This window comes from Carcharodon carcharias, chromosome 12 (genome assembly GCF_017639515.1).
Source record: "Carcharodon carcharias isolate sCarCar2 chromosome 12, sCarCar2.pri, whole genome shotgun sequence".
In the NCBI taxonomy this organism is placed as follows: Eukaryota; Metazoa; Chordata; class Chondrichthyes; order Lamniformes; family Lamnidae; genus Carcharodon; species Carcharodon carcharias.
This window is the reverse complement of record NC_054478.1, coordinates 140,075,838-140,095,173: the sequence shown is the minus strand read 5'-3', so window position 1 is coordinate 140,095,173 and position 19,336 is coordinate 140,075,838. Positions and strand designations below refer to the sequence as shown.

Sequence of the window (19,336 nt, the reverse complement as noted above, 5' to 3'; positions counted from 1 at the left end):
TCATTCATGGGCGTCACCAGCTGGACCAGCATTTGTTGCCCATGGCATTTTAAGGGTCAACCGCATTGGCGTGGGTCTGGAGTTACATGGAGGCCAGGCTGGGTAAGGACAGCAGATTTTTCATCCCTAAATGGACATTTGTGAAGCAGGTGGGTTTTTACAACAATTGGTAATGGTTTTCATCAGGTTATAATTGAATTAATTGCCGTGGGTGGGGGGGGGGATTCAAACCCAGGTCCCCAGAACATTACCCGAGGTCTCTGGAACAAGAACAGTATCAAGTGCCTCTTTGTCAAACGTGCTATTGAAATGCCAATCTTTTTTTCTTTATTTAAATAATGTTTGAGCACTTTTAGCTGCTTTATTTGAACGTCCCATGATTCATTCTACTAAAAAAAAAGTCAATTTTCTCTCTGACATCATCTAATGTTCTCCACAAACACCAAAGTTCAAAGCATCTTCAAATGTACTTGTGGGTCAGCAATCCATGAAGTGCTGTTGGTGGCATCCATGAAGTGGCAGCATTAGAGACAGCAATTCCCTGAACTCCTGTACCCGTTACAAAGAGCTAGTTCAGTGAACGCAGATGTTCGTATTGGGCTATAGACAGTTATCCCAGGTTTGTCATCAATCTGACAGCACCCACAGAGTCACAATATGGTTCCAGCACAGAAGGAGGCCATTCGGCCCACTGTATCCACACCAGCTCTCCGAATGAGCAACTCGCCCTGTGCCATTCTCCCACCTCCTCCCGGTGACCCTGCACATTCTTCCTTCTTCATAGGACAGTCTCTTTTGAGTGCCTCGATTGAACCTGCCTCCAGCACAGTCTCAGGCAGCGCATTCCAGACCTTAACCAGTCACTGCTTGAAAAAGCTTTTTTCTCATACCGCTTTTGCTTCTTCTGCCAATTACTTTAAATCCGTGCCCTCTCGATTTCATGAGTGGGAACGGTTTCTCCCCATCTACTCTGATTAGACCCTTTGCAATTTCAACCTCTAGTGAAGTGTCATCAGAAATACCACAAACCAGTGACAATTAGCAGAAGTTCCAACAACTTATTGATACCAATGCCCATCCCAGGACCCTCCACCCCTTCCCGTCCCTCTGACCCCATCCCATCTTATAACCCCAGCCCTTGCTGTGTATTCACCATACCCTCTGACCTTCCCCTCTCTGATGCTGAGCATTTTGTATTCAACAAAGGTCTCAGTTTCATACCCTTACGCCCTCACCTCAGTGAATATCGGGCTCGGCATGATGCTGAACTCTTCTTGCACTGCCTTCATCTCCGTGCTCACTTCTTTGGGCAGGAGTCCTCTCCCCGTTCAACGGATCCTTTCACCTGCCTCCAATATTCTCCCTCCACCTGGACCCCTCCCTCTGGCCTCTGACTTGCTCTTGATCTTTTCATTGAGAACTGTCGGCGTGATGTCGGCCGTCTCAATTTCTCTGCTCCTCTTGCCTACTCCAATCTGTCTATCTCTGAACGTGCCGCACTCCGTTCCCTCAGGTCCAACCCTGCCAACAAGGGTGGTGCTGTTGTTGTCTAGCGTACTGGCCTCTACCTCGCAGAGGCTGAGCGTCAACTCGCAGACACTTCCTCCTACCTCCCCTTGGACCATGACCCCAACACCAACCATAAAGCCATTGTTTCCAGGACTGTTACTGACCTCATCTCCTCTGGAGATCTTCCCTCCACAGCTTCCAACTTCGGTCTCCAAACCCCGGACAGCCCACTTCTACCTCCTTCCCAAAATCCACAAACAGGATGTCCAAAATACAGGATATATAAATATCAAAGGATATACATCCTATTGAAAAGATAGGCAGGTTGGCAGAGGGGGTGGGGTTGCTTTGTTAGTAAGAAATGAAATTAAATCGATAGCAAGAAATGACGTGGGGTCAGATGATGTAGAATCTGTGTGAGTAGAGTTGAGGAACCGCAAAAGTAAAAAAACCATAATGGGAGTTATGTACAGGCCTCCAAACAGTAGTCAGGATGTGTGGCACAAGACACACCAGGAGATAGAAAAGGTGTGTAAGAAAGGCAAGGTTACAGTGATCATGGGGGATCTCAATATGCAGGTAGACTGGGAAAATCAGGTTGGTAGTGGATCCCAAGAAAAGGAATTTGTGGAATATCTACGAGATGGCTTTTTGGAACAGCTTGTGGTGGAGCCCGCTAGGGAACAAGTAATTCTAGATTTAGTGATGTGTAATGAGGCAGATTTGATAAGGGAGCTTAAGGTGAAGGAACCCTTAGGAGGAAGTGACCATAATATGATAGAATTTACCCTGCAATTTGAGAGGAAAAGCTGGAATCAGATGTAATGGTATTACAGTTGAATAAAGGCAACAACAGATGCATAAGGGAGGAGCTGGCCAGAATTGACAGGGAGATGAGCCTATCAGGAAAGACAGTGGAACAGCAATGGCAGGAGTTTCTGAGAGTAATTTGGGAGACACAGCAAAAATTCATCCCTTGGAAGAAGAAGCATACTAAAGGGAGGACGAGGCAACCATGGCTGACAAGGGAAGTCAGGGACAGCATAAAAGCTAAAGAGAAAGCATACAATGCGGCGAAGAGCAGTGGGAAACCAGGGGATTGGGAAGCCTACAAAGACCAACAGAGGACAACTAAAAAAGAAATAAGGAGGGAGAAGATTAAATATGAGGGTAAACTAGCCAGTAATATAAAAGAAGATTGCAAGAGTTTTTTTAGATATATAAAGGGTAAGAGAGAGGCAAAAGTGGACATTGGGCCGCTGGAAAATGACGCTGGAGAAGTAGTAGTGGGGAACAAAGAAATGGCAGAGGAATTAAACAGGTACTTTGCGTCAGTCTTCACGGTGGAAGACACGAGTGGCATCCCCAAAGATCAAGAAAGTTGGGGGGCAGAGGTGAGTATGGTGGCCATTACCAAGGAGAAGGTGCTAGGAAAACTGAAAGGTCTGAAGGTGGATAAATCACCTGGACCAGATGGATTACACCCCAGAGTTCTGAAGGAGATAGCTGAAGAGATAGTGGAGGCGTTAGTGGTGATCTTTCAGGAATCACTGGAGTCAGGGAGGGTCCCAGAGGACTAAGGTAACTCCCCTGTTTAAGAAGGGAGTGAGGCAAAAGACGGGAAATTACAGGCTGATTAGCCTGACCTCGGTCGTTGGTAAGATTTTAGAGTCCATTATTAAGGATGAGATTTCAGAATACTTGGAAGTGCATGGTAAAATAGGGCAAAGTCAGCATGGTTTCATCAAGCGGAGGTCATGCCTGACAAATCTGTTAAAATTCTTTGAGGAGGTAACGAGTAGTTTAGACAAAGGAGAGCCAATGGATGTTATCTACTTGGACTTCCAGAAGGTCTTTGACAAGGTGCTTCACAGGACGCTGCTCAGTAAGATAAGAGCCCATGGTGTTAGAGGCAAGGTACTAGCATGGATGAAAGATTGGCTGTCTGGCAGGAGGCAGAGAGTGGGGATAAGGGGGTCCTTCTCAGGATGGCGACCGGTGACGGGTGGAGTTCCGCAGGGGTCAGTGTTGGGACCACAACTTTTCACTTTATACATTAATGATCTAGATGAAGGAACTGAGGGCATCCTGGCTAAGTTTGCAGATGATACAAAGATAGGTGGAGGGACAGGTAGTATTGAAGAGGCAGGGAGGCTGCAGAAGGATTTGGACAGGTTAGGAGAATGGGCAAAGAAGTGGCAGATGGAATACAACGTGGGGAAGTGTGAGGTCATGCACTTTGGTAGGAAGAATAGAGGCATAGACTATTTTCTAAATGGGGAGAGAATTCAGAAATCTAGAGTGCAAAGGGACTTGGGAGTCCTAGTCCAGGATTCTCTTAAGGTTAACTTGCAGGTTGAGTCGGTAGTTAGGAAGGCAAATGCAATGTTGGCATTTATTTTGAGAGGACTAGAATATAAAAGCAGGGATGTGCTGCTGAAGCTTTATAAGGCTCTGGTCAGACCACATTTAGAATATTGTGAGCAATTTTGGGCCCCATATTTCAGGAAGGATGTTCTGGCCCTGGAGAGTGTCCAGAGGAGGTTCACAAGAATGATCCCAGGAATGAAAGGCTTAACATATGAGGAACGTTTGAGGACTCTGGGTCTATACTCGATAGAGTTTAGAAGGATGAGGGGGGATCTGATTGAAACTTACAGAATACTGAAAGGCCTGGATAGAGTGGACGTGGGGAAGATGTTTCCATTAGTAGGAGAGACTAGGACCCGAGGGCACAGCCTCAGAGTAAAGGGAAGACCTTTTAGAACAGAGATGAGGAGAAACTTCTTTAGGCAGAGAGTGGTGAATCTATGGAATTCATTGCCACAGAAGGCTGTAGAGGCCAGGTCATTGAGTGTATTTAAGACCGAGATAGATAGGTTCTTGATTGGTAAGGGGATCAAAGGTTATGGGGAGAAGGCGGGAGAATGGGATTGAGAAACTTATCAGCCATGATTGAATGGCGGAGTGGACTCGATGGGCCAAATGGTCTAATTTCTACTCCTATGTCTAATGGTCTTATTATGGTCCTATAGGATTGTCCTGGTAAACCCATCATGTCAGCCTGTTCCTGCCCCATGGAACTGATTTCTTCCTATCTTGACTCCGTTCTCTCTCCCTTTGTCCAGCCTCTTCCAACCTACATCTGCAATTCCCCTGATGCCCTACATCATATCAACAATTTCCAGTTCCCTGGCCCTAACCACCTCCTCTTCACCGTGGATGTCCAATCCCTCTACACCTCCACCGGGATGGTCTAAGGGCTCTCCGCTTTCTCCTTGAACAGAGGCCCGAACAATCCCCATCCACCACCACTCTCCTCTGTCTGGCTGAACTTGTTCTCTCACTGAACAATTTCCCCTTAAACTTAACTCACTTCCTCCAAGTAAAAGGTGTGGCTACAGGTACCCGCATGGGCCCCAGCTATGCCTGTCTTTTTTTTAAGTGTATATGGAACATTCCTTGTTCTAGCCCTCCTCAGGCCCCTTCCCACAATTCTTTTTCCAGTACACCGATGACTGTATTGGTGCCGCTTCATGCTCTCATTTGGACCCGCAAAAATTTATCGATTTTACTTCCAATTTCCACCCCTTTATCACTTTTGCATGGTCCATCTCCAACACTTTCCTTCCCTCCTTTGACCTCTGTCTCCATTTCTGGTGATAGACTGTGTACCAATATCCATTACAAGCCCACCGACTCCCACAGCTACCTCGACTACAGCTCCTCACACCCTCCTCCATCCCATTCTCTCAGTTCCTCTGCCTCCACGCATCTGTTCTGATGATGCTACCTTCCAAAATGGTGCTTCTGACATGTCTTCCTTCTTCCTTAACCGAGGGTTCCCTCCTACTGTGGTTGACAGGACCTCAACCGTGTCTGACCCATCTCCAGCCCCTCTGCCCTCACCCCTTCCCCTCCCTCCCAGAACCATGATTGGGCCCCCCTTGTCCTCACTTTTCACCCCACCAGCCTCCGCATTCAAAGGATCATCCTCTGCCATTTCCGCCAACTCCAGCATGATGCCAGCACCAAACACATCTTACCCCCATGCCCCCCATCAGCATTCAGTCGAAGTTGTTCTCTCCATGATACTCTGGTTCACTCCTCCAACTTTTCATCCCCTTCCCACAGCACCTTCCTATGCAATCGCAGAAGGTGCAACACCTTTACCTCCTCCCTCCTCACCGTCCAAGGGCCCAAACACTCCTTTCAGGTGAAGCAGCGCTCCCAATGCGGTTTCCTCTATATCGGAGAGGCCAAATGCAGACTGGGTGACCGCTTTGCGGAACACCTTTGGTCTGTCCGCAAGCAAGACCCAGCCCTCCCTGTCGCTTGCTATTTCAACACACCCCCTGCTCTCATGCCCAATTATCCATCCTTAGCCTGCTGCAATGTTCCAGTGAAGCTCAACACAAACTGGAGGAACAGACCCTTGTCTTCTGATTAGGCATTTTACAGCCTTTCAGACTTAACAGTGAGTTCAACAACTTCAGCCCATGAACTGTCTCTTCCATCTTTACCCCTTTTTTAATCCAATTTTTTTTCCAACCCCCCCAACCCCTCACCAACCTCCCCACAGAGTCATCTGTTACTTGTTCTTATGTTTTGCATTCACAGAGCACTGACCCTTGTTCTGCTATTAACACATTGTGCTTTCTTACCTCTATGCCACTATCAGCACCTTCTTTAGTCTTTAACGCTACCATTAGCACTTCCTCTGTCTTGTGTCCATAACATCATTGTCAACCTCTCCTTAGCCGTCATCTTTCCCTGACCTTCTATCCTCCCCCACCTGCTCCGCCCCCTCTTCAACAGTCTAAAAGCCATCACATTTCTACTTCTCTTTAGCTCTGAAGAAGAGTCATACGGACTCAAATCGTTAGCTTTATTTTTCTCTCCACAGATGCTGCCAGGGGCCTGCTGAGTTTTTCCAGCATTTTCTGTTTTTGTTTCAGAAGCAATGTGGTTGGATAACCAAGTCTGTAAGCAGACCTACTGAGCCTCACCTTTATAAAAATGAATGAACAGAAACATTAGGAGGAATTTTAACCTGACAGATCACAGCGGGGGTGGGCACAGGTTAGGGTGGTTAGATAAGGGAGAAATGAGAGCATGTTGGAAAGCCAGGCCCATCCTATTGATTTCTGCATTTCATTCCAATGGGTTTCGGCTACTTGCATACAACTCCCTCAGCAGTAGCAGGTTGTCAATTTCGGTATCTTAATCCTTCACTTAGGGCAATATTGGTGTGGGATTTCTACTTTAACTTTGGGTCCACGGATTTCCTAGTCATCCAGGAACTCACCAATGAAAGCAAGGGAAAATACAACAGCAAATGAGGGGGGATGTTAAGCCATGCTGGGGAAAAGGTGTTCATCACGCTCAGAACTCGCTGCTCTTGCGAGAAAGGGGTTTGCTCACAGTACTCAGAGCACTGATCTTTTTGGTCAGTCTGCGCTGGGTGACATTGGACCTGAGGTTAGAACCAAAGTGAGCAGTACCAGGAGCAGGAGCCTGCTGCTCATTGTCCTGCAGCTCCACAGAATGGAGGGGAACAGCAGGAAAGTGCAGCTCGCAGGAGGCCCCTCACGGCACACGGGATCTCCAACGTAGATGGGAAGCTTCCTCAACGTGCCAAGCCGTGTCTCATTGGGCTTGGAGTTATCGTGTTAGATGGCGCAACTTCCGCATTGTGCAAATCCCTAGGGCTTCAGAAGAAGTTAAGTCAAGGTTGCCCAGATCCTGATGGTTGAGTTGCCCTTGTCTGGCATCCTCAGAGCTTTGAAGCCCATGAGGGACCCACCAAAGGCTGCACCAGCTGTATCATGGCAGGTGTAATTCTACCTTTGTGTTGCAAGACAGCATGTATAGCCCTGACTGGCAGAGGGGACAGAATGAGTGAGGAGTGGAAGTGATTTGAACCAAGGGGACTATAATGTGGGGAAATGTGAAATTGTCCATTTTGGCAGGAAGAATAAAAGAGAAGCATATTATCTGAATGGTGAGAGATTGCAGACCTCTGCGGTGCAGAGGGATCTGGGTGTTCTAGTGCATGAATCGCAAAAGTCTAGTATGCAGGTACAGCAAGTAATTAGGAAAGCTATTAGAATGTTACCACTTATTGCAAGGCTAATTGAATACAAAAGTAGGGAGGTTATGCTTCAGTGGTACAGGGCATTAGTGAGACCACATCTAGAGCACTGTGTACCGTATTGGTCTCCTTATTTAAGGAAGGATGTAAATGCATTGGAAGCAGTTCAGAGAAAGTTTACCAGACTAATACCTGGAATGGGTGGGTTGTCTTATGAGGAAAGTTTGGACAGACTAGGTTTATATCCACTGGAGTTTAGAAGAGTAAGGGGCGACTTGATGAAAGATATAAAATCCTGAGGGGTTTTGACAGGGTGGATGTGAAGAGGATATTTCTTCTTGTGGAAAAATCTAGAACTAGGGGTCACTGTTTAAAAATAAGGGGTCACCCATTTAAAACAAATGAGATGAAATTTTTTCTCTCTGAGGGTTGTGAGTCTTTGGAATTCTCTTCCTGAAAAGGCGGTGGAAGCAGCGTCTTTGAATATTTTTAAGGCAGAGGTGGATAGATTCTTGGTAAGCAAGGGGTTGATAGGTTATCGGCCATGGGTGGGATGCAGATTTCAGGTTACTGTTAGATCAGCCATGATTCTATTAAGTGGTGTAGCAGGCTCGAGGGGCTGAATGCCTACTCCTGCTCCTTGTTCATATGTAAGTTCTCTGTTCTAGGTCCTCTCTCACCAACTTGTCTCTTGTCATCCAGTCACACTTCCCTGTGCATAAAGTGCAGGAGGAAGCTCTGTGGGGCAATGATAGGTCAAGGTTGAGGAATCACTTAACCTATTTAAGGTGAGCGACAAAATCCATTTTTCTGTGTCCATGTGTGCTGTATAAGCCTGTGGAGACTGTAACATTTAAAGTACAGGATTTTCCAATGCTTGTTACATTTGTTCCTGCCTAGTAACAAGGGCGGGACCCTCTTGGAGCATTTTGATAGGTCACCCAGATCAGTTCAAGGGTCAATGAGGGTTCAATGGTGAGTCAGGTTTTAGTCAGGCGGAGTTAGCCAGGAGCAGTCGTAAAAAAGACGTGGCTAGTTCAGCACAGCTGAAGTGCTTTAGCTCTCAGGAGCCGAGTTGGCAGGTACCAGGTAGAGAGGGCCTGGGAGAAGCCATGGACAGCTGAAATTGCGCCAGTGATTAAGGTTGGAGTGCAGACTCGGGAATCCAGGGAACATTGCCTCAGGAGACGAGATTGAAAACAAAAACAGAAATACCTGGAAAAACTCAGCAGGTCTGGCAGGATCGGCGGAGAAGAGCAAAGTTGACATTTCGAGTCCCCATGACCCTTCAACAGAACTTCTATTTTTGTTTTGTATTTCCAGCATCTGCAGTTTTTTATTTTTATTATTATAGACGAGATTGAAACCCTGGGAGGTGAACAGTCGCTGAGACAGTCGGTTCGGAGTGGCTTTGAGGGAGCTCTGAGGCTAGATCTTTGAAAGTGCAGAATTGGAATACCTTGTGAAAGAGAAAGAGTTTTAATTAGATTTGCTGACTAACAGTGTCTCTGATGTTTGGGTGGATTGCTGAGAAATCCATGGGATCTGTCTGGACCGCGTCTGCCTTTTCATGTTTCCTGTTGGGTGTTCGACTGTAGTTTGTCTGTTAATTTATATGGGCCTCATGTTAATTCTGAAGACAAGTGTTGAAATGTAAAGTCGTATCACCTTGATACCCAATAGCAGAGTAGCGCGAGCTACCTCTAGTCAGTAGTCTTGAGTTAGCGTCTGAAGAGAAAAGACGCTATTTATGGTGATTATGCGGAAGAGGATATTCCTTTGGCCACATCACCTGGTACACAGGAATTAAATGTGTGGAGATTGTGCACAGTGGAACAATGTAGTCCTTCATTTTGAGTTTGCACTGGGATCAAAGACGCTTGCTTTGAACTCCCCAATATTTAACTGGAGGAAGTTGAACTGGACGACAGACCTGCGGTTGCGTAGAGGGGTTGATGTAAGTGGTGAAGAAATAGAACTAGGTATTGTAAGCCTACATCTGGATACTGGCAGCATGTAGCTGGATGATGTTGCTGAGGACCAGGTCATAGGTGAGGAAGAGGTCCATGCATAAGTCCTTGGGGAACTACAGGGGTAATAGTGCAGGGTTGGGAAAGAGAAAGGATAGCCAAAGATGCTTCAGTTGTGAGTGGATAGGTAAGTATGGAGCCACATGACAGAATTCCTATTCAGCTAGTCAACTGAAGAACAATGTTGGGTGAGGGTGGTATGGGTGATTCTGTCAAAGGCTGCAAAGATGTTGAAAAGGAATAGCACAACACAGTCACAGTCATAGAGGAGGTCATTTGTAACACTGACCAAGGGCCCTTTTAGCGCTGTGGCAGGAGGTGTGGAGGAAGGGGAACCTGATTGGGGAGGTTCAGACGTGGAATTGTGGGTAAGCTGGGCATGGATTTGGAAGGCAACAACACGTTCAATGACTTGAGAGAAAGAAAGATGGAGATTGGGGCTGGGGGTGGGGCAGAGATTGCAAGGAAAGGTTGATTGAGGGTGGGAAATATTCAGGCACGTAGAGAAATTGGTTTTCCTGGGGTGTGGGTCCAGACTTGGCTGCCAAGTGGTGATGTCTGAAATTTGAGAAGCTGAGTTTCCCCCTCTTCTTTTGGGAGCTCAAGGGCAGGTGAAGTGTCCCACACCCTCTTGCCTGCTGAAGGGGTTTTGGAGATGTGGCTGTTCAGGTCATAAAATCAGCTGGCTGGTATCTTGATAGGCAACAGGTGAAATAAGCAAAGGTACATGTTCATCTATGTTCATTGCCTTCATGGTCTCCAATAGGAGTAGCATTAGTTTGTATTAGTCATTTGGTTAGGTCAGCATATACACAAGACAGGAATGTAAGAGAATGTTCCTCTTGTACAGGATGATGGGTTTCGGTGTCATGTGTGCATCAATATATCTGAATTCAGGCCATGATCAGGCAAAGGGTTTGTGCTATTAGTTCAAGTATACTGTTTCACAGTTTTAAATTAAGAACAACTAGGTCCTACTCCTTTGTTAAAGAGAACTTTAATGCGTAACTGCAAGGTTAAGTCACTGGAACTGTCAGCATTTTGAATTGGCAGGCCAAGTTAAAGAGCCCTTACGCTATATTGAGAAGAGTTTCTACTGTTAGGTTGAAATTACTGTCAATTGATCCCTTTGAAAGAAATGCAAACTCAATTCATTATGAATCACAGGGTTTGCTGTCTTGTGGTGACAGAATCATTAAACCATGTAATAAAAATGTCATAATTCAGCCAATCTCATGTGACAAATAACAAAGTCTCTCAGTAACTGTCTGTTTCTGTCCATATTCCAGAGGTGCCAGAGAAAAGCAGAGCTCTAGAAGAGTCATACAGACTCAAAACGTTAGCTCTGTGTTCCTCTCCACAGATGCTGTTTGACCTGCTGAGTTTTTCCAGCATTTTCTGTTTTTGTTTCAAATACTGATCAAAGATAATTATATTCACAATCCAGTATGATTTCTCCTTAATTGGAAGTGTCTTTGTCCCAAAAAAATAGGGGATCCCAGACCAAGCCAGGACTCAGCCTTACTGCTTGAGCTAATAGTCAGCAACTTAAAGAATATTCAGCAGAGACCAAAACAGGCTGTCATCATTCTTCAGAAAAACAACTTATCAAATCTTAGAAAGTTTTCGGACTATGTTGTTTGAGTGTCTGAGTATCTAGAGAGAGAGCAGCAGTGTGGCATGCTTCCAATAGCACAGTGACTCAAGGTTGTGTTGTTTACACTTGGCATCCTGGAAATGATTCCAATACTACAGCCACATTTTTGACTTTTGTATGTTAAACTGTATTCTTACTTATGCTTGCCTATTAATGCTAATTAACATTAACAATTAACATCTTAAGTTGACCATCAAGTTTGTTAACCCTGTCACACTTTCACTTCTCCAAGGTATGCCACAGCTCTCAGGAATTGATTTTGATTCTCCGCACTGTTCCTGCTCACCTATGAGGTATGAGATTTCCTGGAGTCCTTCCACCAGCATCTAGCTAGATGACCCTCCAACTCTCCTTCAACACTTCACAATTGTAGACACCCCAACTCGAGCATGAGCTTCACTACTTTCTTGCCCATTGACTCCAAAATCAGAAAACGTTCTTATTTTCTGACGGTACTCTGCCACTGGTCTACAGCCTCTGGCAGGTTCTCCCTCTCTGCTTGTACCAAAGCTGCTTCCAGGTTCCACCTGCCTGTTTCTGAGAGAACTTATACAGATAAACCCAAAATTTAAAAAAGAACCTACAATTTATTCCCATAACCTCAGAGCACACCTGGCACATCCCAGGCAGAGATTTAAAATAATTATTTTCCATCTCTTTGATTTTGGGACCCAAATGAATAATTTAAATCCTTATGGAGACAAATGTAGACTTCTCATCCTCTCCAAGACTCAGAAAGGTCTGTTTTACCAGCATCTCAAACCGGGATTCTTCATTTATAGTACATTTAAAAATTTCAATCCCCGAACTAAAAGTTATATTCCTAAAAAATGGATCATGAAAGCACATATTCATAACAGTGTCACTTTATAGAATAATCATATCTTGAATTGGACGATTAAGATTGATATCCTCAAGTTTGCCATGATCCTGGTCCTGTCTTGTTTATCTAAGGGACCTCTCACTCGATCTTCCAGAACTGGCTAAATTTGTTCTTAAGTTTGACATGTTCTGCCTTAATCCTGCTTTATTCCACAGTGGGGTGTGGGGAGGGGGGTGGGGGGGGGGGTGGGGGGGTGAAATTTAGCCTGCAAATGGCGATAATTAAGCAATTTGAGCCCATTCTTTAAAATTTAAGTTGTTTCGCTTCCAAGTCTACACAGACTAGTATTTCTGCTCCTTCCCTGTTACAAAAATAGTAACACATTTTCTGCTTTACTTCAGTTGAAGTCTCAGACTATCCACAGTCCAGTAAAGCTGAAACATTCCTGCCCTGTGTTCTGTGCAGAAGTAGAGCTCTCAGTCCTGAGAGGATGCTCCTCTCCAAACAATTGGGATTCTTTCGTTTCCAATACAGGTTCATTCTTAAATTGGATTTAAACCTGTATTCTGACCTGACCTTATTTCTCTCTTGCAGGAATTAAACAAGAATTAGCTCTGGCTGCACTCTATTTCTAACACATTCCCAGTTGCTGATTTAATTAGGTTTCTAAAGTGAATTATTTCTAACTCCTTCACTCTGGTACTGTTGGATCCTGTGGATCCTTATCTCCAGTTTGTTGTAAGAGGCGGTCGAGTTGGTGCTATTGATAGAGTTGATCAGCAGACACTTCTTAGGTAGAAACTTTCAGTTTATTAACAAAGGTACTCAGCAGCAACTATATGTGTCCTTTCACTTCAAACCCCATCTCTACACTACTAACTACAGAGGTAGCCCACGCTACTCTCCTATTGGGTACTCAAGATCATGTGATCTTCCTTAACAAGCATTATTCTTAAAAGGTATGTTAAGCACTAAATAACCCATAATTACCACAGGTACCCTCATCAAGGTTGGTTAATCGTCACAATCAATGTCTTAACTAGGTTTTCTCTTAGTCAATCATTGCATGCTCATCCACTCACAAGTGAGCAGGATATGAGTCCATAGCAGGCGCCTAGACCACACAGAGCTCTTACTACCAAAAGCACAGTAAAGACAGCCATAAATAGAAACTGAAAAACGCACTTATCCACAGAACAAGTTCCTTTCTCTATGGTGCCTGATGGGGAACACACTGTTACCTCTCCAGTTTGGAAATCTATTGTCCCCAAACACCAGTGGTCTGGAAATTTGAGCAGAGCTAAATATTATTTCAGTACAAAAGCAAAATACTGCAGATGCCGGAAATCAGAAAAAGGTTTTTAAAAAAAGGTGCTGATAGTGGCCAAGGTAAGAAAGCAGAACATGGTAATAGCAGAACAAGGGCCAGCACTCTTAAAAAAAAACATGAACAAGTAACAGATTGCCCTTGTGGGGGTGGGGTATGGGGAAGTGAGTGGTGGTGCGGAAAAAAAGAATCAAAAATGGGATAAAAAGGGGTGATAAAAAAAGGGGATAAAACAATGAATAATGGAGCAGGCTTCACCTGCTCCACCCACCTTATACAGTACAAATTTCATCACATTTCTACTTCTCTGTAGCTCTAAAGAAGAGTCGCATGGACTCGAAACATCAACTCTGTTTCTCTCTCCAGACCTAGTGAGTTTTTCCGGCATTTTCTGTCATTATTTTAGGATAGTACTTTGTGAGTGGAAACATGGAATGTGCAATATTTGGATAAGTAAAACGATTTTTACTACTGATTTTTAATGTTTTATCTCTGATACAGTTATCTCTGTTAGCAATGTTTCAGTTAAATATCCAAGCTGTTCACTCACTTGTGGTTAAGCACTCTAACATCATCCTATGATCCAGGAAATTCCAAAGATTAGAGTAGATTTAGTCCCAAGCATTCTGGACTGGAGAGGTTACAGTTTATTTCCTTCCTTGGGGGTCAGTACAAGGAACCATTTGGATTATTTTCTGGCAAGTCAGAATACCCTTGTAAGGATATTTTGGGCTCTACCTGCAGCACTTCTTCAAGAACAAAATAACTAACTACAGTCAATATTTATTTATCTAATTTCCACGGTTCGCAATGATTTCTGTGGCCTCTACTTTTGATGATTCTCTTCTTTAAAGCATTGTCAAGGGGAGACACACTTCAAAGTATCTCCATGTTGTCATGACAGTGGATTACAGCCCTGAATTACTTTTGGGCATATTGAACTTTTTAAAGAAGACTTTAAAAAAGACAAGCAAGCAAAGACACTGAGCAAAAGATGGCTGAGAATGTAAAGTAACCACTTGCTGAAAAATTCCTATATGGATTATACTTGACCGACTAGTCCCAAGACAACATGAAAAGTTGCACCTAAAAAGGTGTCAAGGCCTATTTCAGACAGAGACACTTGAAAGGAAAAAAATAAAATGCAAAATACTGAACTTTAATCTCCTGTGCTTGAGGAGGTAATGGAGACTGCCACATCTCGGCAGCCATCCAAAACCCATCTACTGTTGATTTACATCTCAGAATGTGTAAGTGGTCCCAGTTGAAAGAAAATGGACTCTGGGCGAAAGACACCTTTGTTTCTTCCCTTCCAGGAATATACAAGGAAATGGGTAAAAAAGCTAGCTGTAGATCTGATCTGTATGCTAGTGTGCTGCAAGAATGACAGCACAGGAAGATGAACTAGTCACCCTTGCAGTCTCTCCCCCCTCTCTCTGTTGCTGGAGGCAAGTTAGCAAAGCCACAATCAAAAAGGAAATAGGACAGCTTCTTCAGCCAACCTGCAGAACCAAGTGTCTCCAAACCAACTGCTAAACTGATAAAGTCAGCTCTACTAGAATCACCCAACCTAATGGCCACAACATTTCACCATCTATGCCTCACAGACAAGTCAAGGACTGATACGTATATCGTTTTGGACTTTTATTTGGACTCAACTTCTCATTTCTGATGTGTGTGTATGCGTATCGCATTTTTATTATTTGTCCTCGGGCTTTCAGTGACTAATAAACTTATTCTTTCCAGGTTGAAATGGCCCCCTGTAAAACAAATATATTTGGACTGAGAAGAGGTATCCACAAGCAACGGTAAGGGATCCCTTTGAAATTAACCTTGTTGCGGCCAACTGAGGCGGGGGGAGGGGGCGGTGCGGGGGGTGCGGTGCAGGGTTGAATAAAGAAGGGGAGCCAACTCATTCCTCCTCAGCTGGGAGCATAACAAAACTGGGGCCCTGTTCGGGAAGTTAACCACGCCCGGGGACCGGTCACAACAATGTCCATTTCTGAAGGTGATATCATCTCTTTCTCATTGCCCTCTTGGAATGTATCATCTTGGATCGGGTTCTGTGTTTACAAAATCACTTCCTTGTTCTGTTTCAGCTGATTGAATGTTGACAACGGGACCAGATAAATAAAGAGAAGCAAGTTACAATGTTTTTCTTTATTGTAGGAGACAGTGAGTTACAGTCCATCCATTTTTTTTTCCATTAAAAAACTAGCTTTAGTTTTAAAAAAAAACAAAATAATTTTAAATCAATATTATACAATCAACAAGAATATTTTTAAAGCTCGCAATGATTTAATCAACAACAAAATAAGTTCTCAAAGCTCTTTGCTTTTTTTTTTAAACACTATTTGTTACAAATTCCTCCACGACTCTGTAAATCTCAAAGCCTCTTGTGTCTGATTATTATAAAGTGTTGAGCAAAGTTTCAATGCTTTAATTGCCCAACAATGTCCCGAAGCCCTTTGTGTAGCATACGCCAGGGTAAATGTTCGATTTCAGTGGCATTTGGATTTCTCCAACTTGGAGTGCAGATGCTGGAGATGTCAAATCTGCCCTTGACAATGGAGGCTCCAATGCAAGATAAAATCTTGAGGATTACTGTCAACAGAACGGGTGGAAAAGTAATGTTTCTCATTTCCTCAATCCTTTTTATTCAGCAAATTCAAGTCATCATATTGCTGGGGATTTATATTCCATTATAACAGTTTACATGAAGCGTGGTCAGCAAGCAGTCAGAGTTAAATGAGGAATTCAACAGAGATTCTACTTCAACCCACTTCAAGAATCCACTTTTAATGATTTCCCACACCAAACCACAAAAGCTGACCATTTCAGGAATTCATTAAAGTAGAGCTGTCACCATTTCCACAACAAGCTAACAAATAAAACTTAAGAGGAATAGCAAATAGTCATATAGGAGTCATGTTACATACATCCTAGGCACAGAGATGGGTGGATGCCATCGTCATATAGAAGCAGGACAACTTGCCTTTAACGTGGAGGGACACAGCAAGGTGTGACACAAGGCAATAAGGTAGACATAAAAAAGCTAAGCCAAAGGATTGAGAAGGACAGCCAAAAGGTTTAGAGGAGGACCTTAAAGCAAGAAAGAATGCAGTGGCAGAAGGAATTAAGGAGCTAATTAAAGAGAATTGGACCAAGCTGGCTGAGGTCACAGCCACCAAAACTGGGGAGAGTGGAGCGGGGTATTTACATGAGTCTGCAGTCAAGGGGAGTGGTAAGAACAGAGTGAGGCAGCAGCATGTTAAAGAAATGGGAGAAATGGTGTGAAATATAATTAATGATTAAATTTCAGGGGTTGAGGCCCAGGACTCAATTTAAGTTAGTGAGGGTGATCTAATAGATCAGCATAACTTAGTTCAGTTTAGGATTTGAACAGAAGAGTTTTAGATGAATTTATGTTTATTTGGGGTGGGGGGGCGCGGTGGGTGGGTATTGGTGTGAAGGCTGGCAAGGACAGCACTGCATAATGGAGGTGTGAAGACACGGACATTTGTATTACAGTGCGCTGGATGGGTGAAGATGCACAATGTTATGGAGGTTGAAGTGGGCTATTTTTTGTGGGGTCAGACACATCCTGGGCCTCAGTGGGTTGAACACCGCACTTAAGCCTGCAGCAGTGACAAGGTTGTGGATGTCGTCGGTGATGAAGGAGTGGAGCTTATCTTTGCTGCTCTGAGCCTCTCTTTCTCTCAGTATCATAGTACAGCAGTTTACTTATCGAGGAGATCAGATAAAGCATGCCTGAGCTCACAAGTTTAGCGAGGCGTTGCCTCTGCTGTGAACCCTGTACTACAGTCATTAGGAGAAGTTTCACACAGACTCTAATAGTCTAGGTACACATGCTTCTGTACAAAAGTGCAATTATAAACTTCACAATGGAGGACATAAATTACGACACCTCTTTTCCCTGCTGCGTCTGTAACTCCGGACTGATTAAATGTGGACACCAACTCTCAAAATTCTGAGGTTTCTCCTATCATATTATATCTCAATTTAATAATTTAAAGCCTATGATGCATGCTACCTTAAATACCCAAAAACATTTGGCGACCATAAACTGTTCCCATAAGTTGAACAGCAGGAGTTGAGTTGTGTCCAATGCACCTCCACATTCTTGTCACAGCACAGGAGTGCAAGTTGTAAATCACAGTTAGCGTGGCACCAATGGAAGCAGTTTTGTGGCAGTGACAACCAGTCATTGCCATTAACCTGGAATTGCTTACATGCAAATGTTAATCTCACAAACAAAAAAAGTTAAAAAAAAATTAAATTAGATTGCCACAGCTTGTGTAAAGATGCAACTGAAAACATATTATACAGGAACTGGGACAGCTGTGCTTCTATTATTGATGAACCGATTAAAAATACCAGAACAAGTGCTTTATTATATGAACAGAAGTACCCATAATAGCCAATGGTTATCTTCAGCGGAAGAAAACCACTATACTTGCTTGAGGCCAATGATAAACTACATTTCTATCCCCATTTATTTCAAGCAAGACCCCTTTTTTATTTTTGACTGGTGTCCATCGATTAAAATCGTTGTGATTTGGAACAATCCTAAGGTGAGCTATTTGTTCACTCACCTGGGAGGGATATTGGTTCTCAAAGAAAAGTGGTTGAAAGCACCTGGGATGAGATGAACAGGGCTGCAGAGAACTGCTTTTTAAGTGATTTACTCATCCAGATGTATTATTTTTCAACAATATAGAATTAATTCAATCGTACTTTCCTTGACTGATTTATATTCCATCACAAAACAGCCATCAAGCTACGCCAGGAGAGAAAAGCACAATTGTCACAAAACTGCGGCAAGTCTGCAAACAGGATCCTGAGGCAATTGCTTTGATGCTGGTATCAGGCTCTGGCAGCCAGACTGGGTATGGGAAGCTGGAAGTGGCATCTGAGACCAGTGTCCATACTTGGACGCTGGGTTCTCAAGTATCGGCAACAGCAACTGGGTACAAATGCTGTCATTTTGCATTAATGGCTGGTCCTGTGGGTCTGGGTCTTGACATTTTGGCAAAAACGTTAATATTTAGCATTCACAATCCTGACTGAGATTTCACGTTGGAATTCAATAGCGATTTTAATTGCTTGAACTTTGCTCCAATTTTTTACTTTTAAGATCAGGCCTCCCTCCCCTGTTGCCGCAGCCATTGGCTAGAGACAATAATAATGAACTAGCTCTCATACAGCGTGTGCACCTTCAGAAGAATCATTTTCTTCTGCGCTTTGCTTTTCTGTAAAGTTTTATTGGGTGGATATTAATTCGGTGGGAGGGAAGGGCAGCGGGGTGGGGGTTGGGGGGGGTGGGTTGCTAGTTTGGGAAGAGCCAAGGGAGGCTGGGAGTTGTGAGAGGAAGATCCGAGCCTGGAACAGGGGAAAGTTTTGAGGGTTGAAATGTCACCGACCCGGCCCCCCTAACATCGTCTCTTCTTTGTCAAGTCAAAACGAGTGACGTTCATGGATTACAAAATATATGTAAGATAAGCAGTAAAGTTAGTCCTAAAGAAACACAGGCATGGTTGACACAAAACATGCTAAATTGTTCCGAGCTCCATCCAAATCTTCAGTCCTCGTTGAAGTTGGGGTTGAGAACAGTGGTGGTCGCCTTCTTAAACAGTGGGTTATCGGCCTGGTGGAGACAAACAATACAGGAAAAGAATTAAAACGTTACTGAATGAAGATAATACGGAATTACGTGGAGCATATAGCATAGGAACAAGCCAAACAGCCGAACCTGGCTGGTGTTTGTGCTGTACTCACTGTCTATTGCCAGACCCAAGAGAATAACCTGCAAAACTAACCTGACAGTTTTGTTGGACAGCGTTTAATCCTGTGCCAGTTGAAACGATGCTGGATA

The 19,336-nt window shown here is 43.9% G+C and overlaps 1 protein-coding gene across 8 annotated transcripts in view; it reads right to left on the bottom strand.

Moving 5' to 3' along the window:
- Positions 1-15,588: 15,588 nt before the first annotated feature.
- itgb2 (integrin, beta 2) overlaps positions 15,589-19,336 on the bottom strand; it is an 84,751-nt gene continuing 81,003 nt past the window's right edge. For all 8 annotated transcript variants that reach the window (XM_041200455.1, XM_041200452.1, XM_041200456.1 and 5 more), the window contains exon 16: positions 15,589-19,108. In XM_041200455.1, coding sequence (XP_041056389.1) covers positions 19,043-19,108 — 66 coding nt within the window. In that variant the 3' untranslated portion in view covers positions 15,589-19,042. The remainder of the gene's footprint in view (positions 19,109-19,336) is intronic.